Raw genomic sequence first — 12,305 nt, 5'->3', positions numbered from 1 at the left:
TTACATGATAATTTCTCAATAAATCTTGTACATATTTATGTTAGTTACTTGCTATAGAATGTCCGAATTTCTCAAAGCGTAGTGTGATGGTCGGTTACAAACACGTAATGTAAATTGGATCAAGAGTCAGGCTACACAGTAACCGGGGTTACTGGGATCAAATCCCAGCAACCACTACAAGTTGCCATTGGATTGTCTCGGTTACGGGTCTCGGCACACACAGAGATCTCAGCGCACACACACGGATTTCGGATCTAAATCAACGGTGACTTGTAACGGTTGCTGGAATTTGATCCCAGTAACCGGTTACTAGAAAGTCGAATCCTTGGATCAAGAGTACACGCCTTGTAATTTGGATGTGCATCGAATACAACTAAGAGCATTTCCACGACAAGCTTGCCAATCAAAAAAAAAAAAGGGTAAATTTCCAATTCCGGCATGATAATGTCATTTTGTTTTTAATCCGGCTATTATCAGCAACTCAGTGCAAAAAGTTGTTGACATTACCTGATTACCTCACTAGTTGCTGACAAAATGTGCTGAGTTGCAATTTGCGGCCGAATTGAAAACACATTGACATTATCATGGCCGAATCAGAAATTTACCAAAAAAAAAGCTACTTATTGCAATTTAACAAAATGATTAATTTCAAAGATAAAACACTTTTAGTTGCTAATCAATGGGCATTCATCACCATCTGCACCAATTTATTTTAACACTTTTAGCTGCTAATCAATGGGCATTCATCATCTGCACCAATTTATTTTCTTTTTCTTTTTGCTTTTCAACATATAGATAAGCTTTTATCTCATGTGATTGAATGAATATCCATGGTAGGACTGTGATGACTGGCCGGCCTCCACAAGTGTTACAACTTACAATGACCATCTTAATGCCATGACCAAGCATTACAAGAAGTTGTGCATGATAATAAACATATTTTCGCTAGATGCTCATTCACATTTCTTAATCATGCAAAGTGAATAATGTACCTCAACTGCAGGTTACCAAAAAAAAAGAATATTGTACCTAAAAGAATTTGCATGGTGCGGCATTTTTCTACCTACTGTGCAACATGGTAGACGTTAGGTTTTATGCACTGACCTAAGCCACACTGGATTAACACACCGTGATTATTCTGATCACGGGCTTCACAGGAATCACAGCTGCATCGTACCCTTTAAAAAAAACAGATGTACCTTCTTCTTTTTTTGAGTCAGCTAGCCAAATGCAGAGTATAATATAGTAAGTGACTAGTGACTGATAAGTCGGAATGTCAGATAAGAGATAAGTGGCCCTAGAGGCTATACCTAGAGGCTAGAGAGCAGAGAGGCTTGTTGGAGGGTATGATGGTCATTTGAGGAAAAAAATCTCACAGTGCCTTATTATTAGTTAGAAGAATTTCTACTCCACATTTCCTCAACAACCTAGACCATCTTTAAAGCCTTGGTACTTGCTTCCTCAAACTCCTCTCTTATAAAAAGAGGAAGACAAAATCACAAAAGTCACTTAAACATTTCAAACAAAACACACTTATTCTCTCCTTTCTTCCTTAGCCATGGCTTGTGACAATAGAAACATGGCACTTTTGGTTTTTGTGGTGTTTTTGGCAACTTTGCAAGTCACAGTGGGGGTTGTTCACATCGTTGGTGATGCTACAGGGTGGACTACTATTGGAGGTTTTAATTACACAGCCTGGGCTGCTTCAAAATCCTTCCATGTTGGAGATACCATCGGTAAGCTTCTTTATCTCTCTTCATTTCAAGTTGGATATTTTTCTTTGTTATGTTCTCCATCGTCTAGCTTTGGTAGCTTCATTTTCGTCTGCTTTTAGTTTCTTAATTTCATATTTTCAAGAAATGATTTCAGCCTTTTGCTTCTTATCTATCTCTGAAATTTTAGAATGCAACCTCCCTCAGTACATTCAGACTGTGCACATGTACATGTACATGATGTACCCCGGCCCTCTGACAACTGACTTTGTCAGAGTCAAACCTCAGCTCAGATCAAATTCTGCCCCTTTGCCTATATCAACCTATTTATGATCATTCTGTCAATATTTCAGTTCAAAGCTGGAAAATGCAATTTCAAGACTGTCTTCAGTTAAACAAACTTTCTTAGCATTATTTATGATTATTTACATTATTTTTCCCGTCTTCTATAGCTCTCTTCTATCTGCTACCGACACATAACACATTGATGCGTGGAATTGTAGCTCCAAGTGGCATGTGTCCACTAGTAGCAAAGCTTTAAAAATGGTTGCATTATTTGATGGTCCACGTTTGTCGAGTAAAATCTTGTAAATCAAACATCTGGCATATTATATTCTAATAATTGCTTTGACATAAAGCTAATTATTCCTACTTTTGTGGACTGAATCATCTTAAACAAATCCCTGGTTACTGTCTAAGTGTGTATTTCACATTCTCCATGTGTCCATCATCATCATGACACCATCTTTGACGTATGAAAACAAGATTTTGTTTTGTTGCTTTGTGATTTTGCTTTCCATTAATGATGTAATTTTAGAAATCAAAGGTGTTGAATTTTTTGAGTCATTTAATAGGTTGGTGGTGGAGTACCATTTTAAGAGGTGTGAAGCCATGTGATAAAATGTGGCCATACCTAGAATAATATAAATTGTGACTAGGGGTGGGCCTAGCAAAAATGAGTGGTGCTTGATGTGGTCCAAGTCTACTGTTTGATACTTTATACTGGTTTAGTGGTTTGTTGTTGGTATTCAGAACTTTTCTCATTCAAGCAGACAGTAGAATGGTAGTGGTTATCTTGCAGTGTTTTATGAAATGCCAGCCATACGTACACACCACTGAGTTTTTCTCCACAACCCTGTGCCAATCTAAAACTTCCACCAAAATGGTTTGGAGACTTGACCCGGAAAAACTTTGAGCCTAGTCTAGGCGTATCGTTTAATCAAGGTCAATCGGGTCCACTGGCCCAGGATGTATGCGCGTAACCCAATTTGATTGAATTGGGGGCTTATACTGGGCCCGTCCTCATTTTCTAAGCTATTTTATTCTGAGTTGGAAATTAATGTGTGAAATCATATTTTGTTCGTCAAATATTTTGAAATAAAACTTACTCATTCTTGTTGCTATGGTGTTGGTGATTATGTATAGTGTTCAACTACAATACTGCATTCCACAATGTCATGCAAGTGGGCCATCTCTCATTCAATTCCTGCAATGTGACATCTCCTCTAGCTACTTACACTTCAGGCAAGGACTCGATCGCCATCAAGAAGACCGGCCACTACTACTACCTTTGTGGTGTCCCTGGCCACTGCCAGTCCGGACAGAAAGTTGACATCAGGGTTCCTACCCGCGCCTCAATTTCACCTTCCCCTGGCGGTGCTGGTATGTCACCTTCTCCCTCGCCGATGACTTCAGATTCAGGTGCACCAGGATCAACTCCCACAGTTATTCCTAAGAGCAATGCTCCAGTTCCTTCCAAGGGTCTTTCTGCATTAGTCGCCTTGTCTCTGGCTGGTTTTGCAGCTTTTCTTGCCGTCTAAGGAACTTTTTGGAGAGAGTGGAGGCTAGGGGTTGTCCTTGGGATACTAGTAATTTAAGTAGCAAATAAATAGTTTGAACTTTTTTGTGGGCCAGAAGGGATTCTTGAATCACCGAGTCAGTACAGCTTTACTTGAATTGTTGTGTTTATAAACAGTTTTAAAGCATTTGCGGTTAATTAATTTCATTTTCGTATTTTGGTTAGATCAAAACTGCTTTCTATAAGACTATAAGTGTGTGAGCACTTGATAACCATGGCATTTAAATCTATTTGCATATTTTCCAGATTTACCAAGGGAAAGGGCTTGTAAATCTCTTGTTTATATATACAGTGCTGGAAAATAGATGGGACCAAATCTATCTATCAATCACTCAAAGCAACTACAAAAAAAAAGAATTTGTTGCTTGACCGATTATCTATTGTTAGGGATGGACTCACAACTCATTAATAATTAAACAATTAAGTTAATCTAAGTTACGAAATGAGCTCAAGACTCTATTGAGAACAGTTAAGTTGTCTACGACTCTAAAGTTATGAATGAAGTCAAGACCCTTTTCGGTTCGTTTGAAGAACCTGCAAGTTCATAGTTGATTTGTGCGAAAGCGAAACAGAAAAGGGCCTGTGTTTTGGTCCAAAAGCTGCACCAGCAACTAAGATGCAAACTAATTATAAAATGCTACCTAAAAAACATTATATACATATCTTGTATTCAAGCACTAGCTCAAACAGATAAAAAAATAAAAAAAGAAAAAGAAATGAAAAGGAAGCAGGAGTCCAAAACTCAAGTATCTAATGCGCAAAAAAGAGGAACAAAGCCAGGAAAACACAGACACAGATGGATATCTATATTTCCCTTGCAATGATGCTACCACTATGGCTTGCCTTTATTGTCGTCATCATCCATGTATCTCTTCCAGAACCAGTGTTGCTTCCAAACACTCTCAACCATATCATCGATTGATACGTTCTTTGTCTCAGGCACAAAGAAACATACGAACAGACCCATGACTACAATCCATGCAGCGAAGAAGAAAAATATACCCGCACGCATATTACACAACATGGACAGGAATGATTGTGCTATGATGAAGGTGCAGAGCATGTTAGAACTAACTGCAAAGGCAAAACCTGCAGTTCTAGTCTCTAAGGGGAATGTCTCACTTGGAATCAGCCAACCAAGAGGTCCCCATGACCATGCAAAGCCAGCAACAAAAACACATACAAGCGCCACCACGACTTTTGCCTCTGTGCCGTCCAAATTATTAGTAGCTGTTAAATGTAGTTGCAGAAGAATTCCAATTATAATCTGCATCATGAAGAATATTGAGGGGTCAGAACATTTTAAAAATGTCTTGATGACTCTGCAGAGAGTTTACTGACATTATTATCCTTCCAATATCGGTCTATATAAGCAGGGGTAAATGATGTTAATCAGCCAACAGTAGTGTGGTAGGTGCACCTATGAAGCCAATGGCTCTAATTACAGCACACAAAGGCAGGACAAAGAAATATGTGGAAATTAAAGAGACATGAGAAGAGTAATATATTACCTGGCTCGCAAACATCTGCACACATGATTGAAGAAGCAAAAACCGTCTACCCCACTTATCGACAGAATAGATTGCGACCAATGTGCTTGACACGTTTACAAAACCAGTAATGACAGCAGATAGCAACGAAGCATTGTTCTTAAATCCAACAGTCTGAAAGAGAACAGGCGCATAGAACATTATAGCATTAATCCCTGTAAATTGTTGGAAAACTTGAAGCAAGATTCCAATGACTAGTGGGGGGCGATTTTGACGGCTCAGAAGTTTCCTAAAGGGATGATCAACCTGTCGAGCCATTTGACTAGCAACTACAATTTCTTGATACTCCTTTTCAACATCTCCAGTACGCCTGATCTTCTGGAGTGTTGTTCTCCCCTTTTCTTCTTTTTCACGTTCTATGAGGCTTGTGGGGGTCTCTGGTAAGATTAAGGAACCCATGAAAAGTATGCTGGCAGGCACACCAGCCAGACCTAAGGCTAGCCTCCAACCATTTGGGTGTACTTTTGACGATAAGAAGTTAACTAAGTTTGCACATACAATACCAATAGTCACAAAGAGTTGGAACATGATATTGACTGCACCCCTATATTTGATCGGCGCAATCTCAGACAGGAACACTGGCACTGCCTGTAAATGAAAATTTGCCAAATAGATTAGAACTGCTAAAGACACAGGAACTCAAAACGTTGTTCATTTTATCCTAGATATTATTAAGATCGATCTAGGCATCTAGCAATCCCTTATCTTCCCCTTAACATGCATATAACAGCGTAACAATGAGATGGAACATGTAGGCACGTAATTATGGCATTTGATTAACCAGTCGCGCAAGGTTAAAAAAGGATTTGAGCGATAGCCAGTGTGGGATTTCAAGTTTTCAACACCAAACATCGGAACATGCCTCAATGCCATATACCCGTTGGTACAATTACCAGAAGGTCTAGCGAAACAAATATGAATCTTATAAAGGTAAATATGTATTTCATTTCATTAAGCAGTTTTTAAGTACTAAAGCCGTCATAGATTATACCTCATTACCAAATCCGACCCCGACTCCAAGAAGGATCCGCCCAACGATCAACAAAAGAATATTCGGGGCACTGGCAGTAACTGCAACTCCTATCAAACAGAAGATTGATGCAAGTAAGATCGTTTTCTTCCTTCCATAGTTGGAACATATTTTTGAGGCGAAGAAGCTTGACACAAGTGCAGAGAGGTATAACGAAGAGGTGAAAAGCTGAACGTATTGGTTATCATATTTGCAGTAATTATCTTCTTTTGCGTGCTTTTTCTTTTCATAAACCTTGGGGAAGAACTTTTCTAGGAAGTCATCCATAGCTGTTACTCCACCTAAAAACAGGACAAATTAATAATATCAGCATCAATACATTTTCAAGTCAAAATAACAGATATGCATCATATTGTATACAACAATAATCATAATCAGAAATCAGATAGCCAATATTTTAGATCTAACTTTGCACCATACATTACTGTGCGTTGTCGTTACCAGTTTAGAGTAAACGTATATAATCCTATAGGAAACAAAACATTCGTATCAGCGTAAATCTGTGTAAATCAGAATGATATTTTGCAGCACACTTAAAGTACACGTTGTTCGTGTCCAAAATCATTAGAACGTAAACAGACAAATTGCTGCCTACAAGGAAACATTCTGCTCATCAAATGGTTACAATCTTCTAAGCAAGCTAGTAATTACGAAGGCACATTATGAGTTCTAGAAAGACAGAAAGTGATCCACCAATTTGAAAACAATATATTTATAAAAATCAGATATCTGTAATAATCTGGGATCAGATTGTGGTGTTTAGATATGTATCAGCTAGCTGGTTTAGGACAATTCAATTCTTCATTGATTCTTGTCAAATTCGCAAAGAATTAATATTCAAGCAATATATTTCTACCATATCAAAAAAATATTCACCTGAAGTCTTCAATCAAGCTAATTCTCTATAGATACGTTACGTAGATCAACATGACAAGCTAACTACATCGTTGGTAATTGCCTAAAAATCCTAAAATATAAATCCTAGATGGTATCAGCAACATAAGTTTTGTACTGATCCACGTGGACTCCTATTACATGGATAAAAACTAAAGGTCTAGGCTACAAAGTTCTTTCGTGGAGGCGCAAATCTCAATGTAGAATCACGTACATACTGTAATATTTTAATGGATAAAAAGTCCAAGTTTTGAGACGTGCGCCTTCATACACTAGTTTCATGGACAGATTTTTTTAAAACGCTTATGCAACAAATACTAATAATGTTAAATACCTGAAATTCCAATATCATAACCAAACATGAGGCCTCCAAAAGCTGCAACAGTCCAACAGAAAAATATAAAAGTCTTCGAGTAAAATCTCGTTTGCTCTACCATTATGTTTTTTTCTTATGGTATAAACAATACAGCAAACAAGAAGGAAGAAGTATGGAAAACTACACTCAGAAGAAGTAAAAAAGAAAGGGTAGTAGATAGAAGAGAGTGAGAGTACTTATAGCGGATAAAAGGATAATTAGGAAAAGAGTTGGATACTTGAAAACGGTAGTCACTAGACTTGCTATGGTAACAAGACTTGTTACAATTAACGTTAGTCACTAGACTTGCTTTTATAGGAATGCTTTGATATTGTTTCCTATTTTTTAGGAGGATTTTATTCGGATCAAAGCATTTTGAGAAAGTCAAGTCTCACCAGAGCACCAAAATTGTTGTGATGCATTAATGTTAAGGATTACGATGATGTGTAACAATTATCCAAAGTGGATAAATTACAATGACACCTTTTTTTAACACCCTTACATCGGACCACATGGTAAGTAATTAATATGAATCTTTCCTATTTCTGTTACCCTGGCCTTTTTCTAGGATCAGCTCTCTATGTGCGTGTTTGAATTGTAGTTTTGTAGGAAATTTTCTGTTGGAACTATTAGTTTTTTCAAGGATTGATTTTAGCTCGTGTGGAAATGATCAACCTATGCAAAGAGTTCGGAGTAATTCCCACGAATTTAGGAAATTTTTGTAGGTGGTGCTTGACTCTTTGTAACCAGTTCACTTACTTCACTATATATAAGTGGTCCTTACACTGGATTACTGGAAAGAAACGGCCATATCCAGATACAAACTTGTAAGTATGAAATTGACACAGTAATTATTGTGAATGAACATAGTTTCTGTTTCTCCATCAAAATAAAACAATCTATTCACCCAAAAGAAAACGACTAATAATGTAAAACATTAAATTTTCAAAATGTCAATTAGGAGGATGGGATGAAAATGACTTAGTTGTAACTTGTAACTATAATGTTAAGACCTCAGCCTCCCTATTATCGATCAGAAAACAAAAGTAATTTAACTTAATCTTAAACTCCCTATGTGGCGATGCTGGACTTGCAATCTTAACATATCTTAATTCAAACTAAACTTGAGATACGAAGCACGCACAATAATCGACTCAAGGATTTAAATTTCATCATGCGAATTTAGTCAGGCACAATGAACAGTTGAAGTTTACAAGGAACTTCATATAAAAGGGAAGTTTACTAGGAACAAAACAAAACTACAATGCTGTCAAGGAAAATCCCGTTTTTTATGAAAATTTGGCATTTTCCTTTGGATGAGAACCTAATAACAGAAGTAATTTTGTGAGGGCTTCTATTTTTTTGGATCCTTCGCTTCATCATCATCTGAGTCATAATGAGTATTATGAACCATGTAGCGCTTCCAGTACCAATGTTTCTTCCAGACTCTTTCAACCATTGCGTCGATTGGTACACCTTTTGTCTCGGGTATTAAGAAGAAAGCAAATAATCCCATGACCAAGATCCATGCAGCGAAGAAGAAAAATATACCAGCGCGCAATTTACACAACATGGACAAGAAGATTTGTGCAATGAGGAAGGTGCAAAACATGTTCATACTGACTGCCAAAGAAAAACCAGCTGCTCTGGTCTCTATTGGAAAGGTTTCGCTTGGAATCAACCAACCAAGTGGTCCCCATGACCAAGCAAATCCCATTATGAACACACACACAAGTACCACAACTATGATCGCTAGACTAGGTGGTAGAGTGCTCGTCGGTGTCAATTTTGCCATCAGAATAGCACCAATAATGCCCTGCATCATATTAAAGTTAGTACTTAACCAATGCCAATGGCACAAAACTCATGCGTCGAAATGAAGAACTACGATTAGAACAATTGCTATACTAGCTAGTATTTGATCATGTTCACTCCATGTGCCTGGACTTGGATCCCACACATCACAGGACTGCCTATCCTGCCTGAGGTGCACCTAGCCATTCAATTTCCTTTTCTCACATGAAGTAAACATGAAGTTAGTGTAAGCTCACCTGGGTGATGAACATTTGGAAGCACGCTTCAAGAAGCAAAACCCTCCTTCCAGCTCTATCAACTACATAAACTGAAACTAGTGTGCTCAAAACATTGACAAGCCCAACAATAACTGCTGACAGTAGTGAAGAGTCATTTTTGAAACCGGCTGTCTGAAAGAGGACTGGGGAATAGAAAATTATAGCATTGATTCCTGTAAATTGCTGAAACACTTGCAGTAGGACGCCAATAACTAGTGGAGGCCGGCTTACTGGCTTCATGAGCTTTCTAAATGGATGCTTGACTTGTTGCGCAATTTTGCTTGCATGGACAATCGAATCAAACTCGGCATCCACATTGTCAGTACCTCTGATCTTTTTTAGTGTTTGTTTTCCTAGTTCGAGCTTCTCTCGCTCGATGAGACTTGCAGGGGTCTCAACGATGAACAAGGAGCCAAAGAATAGAATAACGGCTGGTATACCCGCTATGCCTAAGGCTACTCTCCAACCGTATGGATGTATCTTTGAGCAGAAGTAATTGACTAAGCTTGCAGCAAGAATACCAATCGTTACAAAGAGTTGGAACATAATATTGAGTGATCCTCTGATTTTTGAATGAGCTATTTCAGAGAGGAATAGAGGTACTGCCTGCAAATTGTTTCACCTATAGATCAGAATATGTTGTATTGTTTCAAATGCAAACCACTGATAGATAGACTGCCAATACAGTAATACCTCTTGGGCTCTTGCACATTTTCATGTTAAAATTAATTTGTCAATTAAGTATGTCAAAATTTAATTCCATAAGAGGTCGAAGGTGTCATAAATTAAACCATTTACCTGATTAGCAAATCCGACCCCAAAGCCAAGAAGAATCCTCCCACAGATTAAAAGGGGCATGTTGACTGCACCAGCAGTCAAGCCGACTCCTATCAGGGCCATAATAGATGCTATTTGCATGGTTGGCTTCCGACCAAATTTAGAGCACACTTTTGATGCTACAAGGCTTGCTACAAGTGCAGCAAGGTACAGTGAAGACGTAAACAGTTGAAGATTTCGGTCATCATACTTGCAATAGTTGTCTTCATGAGCGCGTTTCTTCCTTTCATATACAATAGGGAAAAATTTCATTAAAAAATCGTCCATCGCCGTTACACCACCTGATATTCATCCAAAGTCACGCAAACAAAAACGAAATTCATATTAAGACACTAATGAACATCCAGTGCACTTCTTTTAAAAACATGAAGTAACAGTAATGATTACGATCAGATTTTGAATATAGACCTGAAATTCCATTGTCAAAACCAAAAATGAAACCTCCAAAGGCAGCAATAATTCCACACAATATAACATAAACTGTTGTCCTTCCTTCAAATTCTGGCGCATTGGATGCAACTACCACAGCAGGCATGTTTTTTTTTCCTAAACAAAAAAAGAGAAAAACTAAAACAAAAAGAGTTCGAACAATTCTACTAAGAAAATCCGAGTTTATTAAAATAACAGAAAAGAAGATGAAAAAACTATATCCCAAGTATGCCAGACTACAATGGGGTTTTAAGAGATGCAATAAAACTCATTGCTGATCCGTAGGAAACTCTTTGTCCAAGATTGTACAATATAAGCGTTTGACTAGGACAATTTCATTTTCATTTTTTTTAAGTGGACAAGCAATTATCAATTCTAATGGATATTATCTGCATCACTAAATCACTTATTGGATTGACTAAATAAAGAGTGGATGTGGTTTTTCTGTTTTGATATGCATTTGAGCTTTAGGTTTGTCACTTTGTCATTGGCATATATTAGATTTGTTGTGTACATAGAATCTAATAAAAGCATTTGATTCTTAGATTGAATTCTGATCGAAGGATGGTGGTTCGTAAATAGTCAGATTACGTTGCCATCTACATTTATCTAATTCTGTGTTAATATGATTCATAAAAAATAACATATAACATTAAACATATCGTGTTAATTCTGTGTTATATAAAACTCATTCGGTTGAAAAAACTTGGATATATCACATCATAACAAATCTAACGAAAGCCTTTTAACAGCAACTAAAACACGAGTTGTCATAATAATTTGATCTCGTCCACAAACCCACACTCGTGCGTTATAAGTTACTAGTACGTGGCACGTGCTCTCTACATCTCAGAGCATTTTTAGGAGTGATACCAACCTAGCATCAAACACCAAATTTCCAACAATTTGGTATTTTTTCAGTTTTAGGAGAGTCACATATTGATGAAAACACCAAACCAAACACTAAATCGGCCAATATTTGGTTCTAGCTTTAGTGCTATATCAAATCACTCACGCGGTTTTGCCAACACCACTGTTGGGGATTACACCAATACCAATCGGTTCCCCCACTACACAGATAACTTGTATGAACACACTTCAACTCCGGACAAAATCTAAATATCAACTACAACCTATACTAACATGCCCAACTCACTAAACAACTATTAACAACATATAATAATGTAAAGCAGTTAAACAACAAACCACAACACAATGATTTACCGTGGTTCGGCCAATGATGCCTACTTCCACAAGAGCCAGTTCTTAATAAAATGGGAAGGAAGATTACAATCTCTCCTTTCAGTCTCTCACCTTACTAGATCACTCTTATCTCTTTCTGAGGGTTGTATCTCGTAAAGGTTCTCTTTGTTTTTGTGCGGATTCCAATCCTTCTCGACTTGTTTGGTTACTTAGGTTAGGTTTTCCAAAACCTTGATTTTGGTTTTATCTCCAAAACCAAATTCGCGGTATCTTGAAGCAAAGCCCACGAAAATAGACTGGCGCTCTTCTGGCCGCGAGTCGCTACAAGACTGAACCGAAGCGGCGGCTGGCCACTTCGCTGGTGG

General features: G+C 37.7%; 3 protein-coding genes across 5 annotated transcripts; 1 reads left to right on the top strand and 2 right to left on the bottom strand.

Moving 5' to 3' along the window:
* Positions 1-680: 680 nt before the first annotated feature.
* Positions 681-3,742, top strand: LOC147499641 (mavicyanin-like). Its single transcript, XM_086561439.1, has 2 exons — positions 681-1,736; positions 3,138-3,742. The coding sequence occupies exons 1-2, from the start codon at positions 1,559-1,561 to the stop codon at positions 3,530-3,532; spliced, it is 573 nt and encodes a 190-aa protein (XP_086417565.1). The 5' UTR covers positions 681-1,558; the 3' UTR covers positions 3,533-3,742.
* A 413-nt stretch (positions 3,743-4,155) lies between these two features.
* On the bottom strand, positions 4,156-7,800 carry LOC147499640 (sugar transport protein 8-like). 3 transcript variants are annotated; one of them, XM_086561436.1, is made up of 4 exons: positions 7,379-7,800; positions 6,112-6,431; positions 5,082-5,708; positions 4,156-4,837 (listed from the first exon to the last, which is right to left on the bottom strand). In XM_086561436.1, the coding sequence occupies exons 1-4, from the start codon at positions 7,479-7,481 to the stop codon at positions 4,403-4,405; spliced, it is 1,485 nt and encodes a 494-aa protein (XP_086417562.1). In that variant the 5' UTR covers positions 7,482-7,800; the 3' UTR covers positions 4,156-4,402. The 3 variants fall into 3 exon arrangements, with proteins under 3 accessions (XP_086417562.1, XP_086417563.1, XP_086417564.1); XM_086561437.1 differs by lacking the exon at positions 7,379-7,800 and adding an exon at positions 7,027-7,252; XM_086561438.1 differs by lacking the exon at positions 7,379-7,800 and adding an exon at positions 6,592-6,789.
* A 748-nt stretch (positions 7,801-8,548) lies between these two features.
* LOC147499639 (sugar transport protein 6-like) lies at positions 8,549-11,206 on the bottom strand. The gene is made up of 4 exons (XM_086561433.1): positions 10,717-11,206; positions 10,270-10,589; positions 9,451-10,077; positions 8,549-9,215 (listed from the first exon to the last, which is right to left on the bottom strand). Exons 1-4 carry the CDS (start codon positions 10,841-10,843, stop codon positions 8,754-8,756), a joined length of 1,536 nt encoding a protein of 511 aa, XP_086417559.1. The 5' UTR covers positions 10,844-11,206; the 3' UTR covers positions 8,549-8,753.
* Positions 11,207-12,305: the final 1,099 nt, after the last annotated feature.

Source organism: Coptis chinensis, chromosome 5 (assembly GCF_015680905.1).
Source record: "Coptis chinensis isolate HL-2020 chromosome 5, ASM1568090v1, whole genome shotgun sequence".
Classification (NCBI taxonomy): domain Eukaryota; kingdom Viridiplantae; phylum Streptophyta; class Magnoliopsida; order Ranunculales; family Ranunculaceae; genus Coptis; species Coptis chinensis.
The sequence above is the reverse complement of the archived record's forward strand: the minus strand, read 5'-3'. Positions and strand labels throughout refer to the sequence as shown.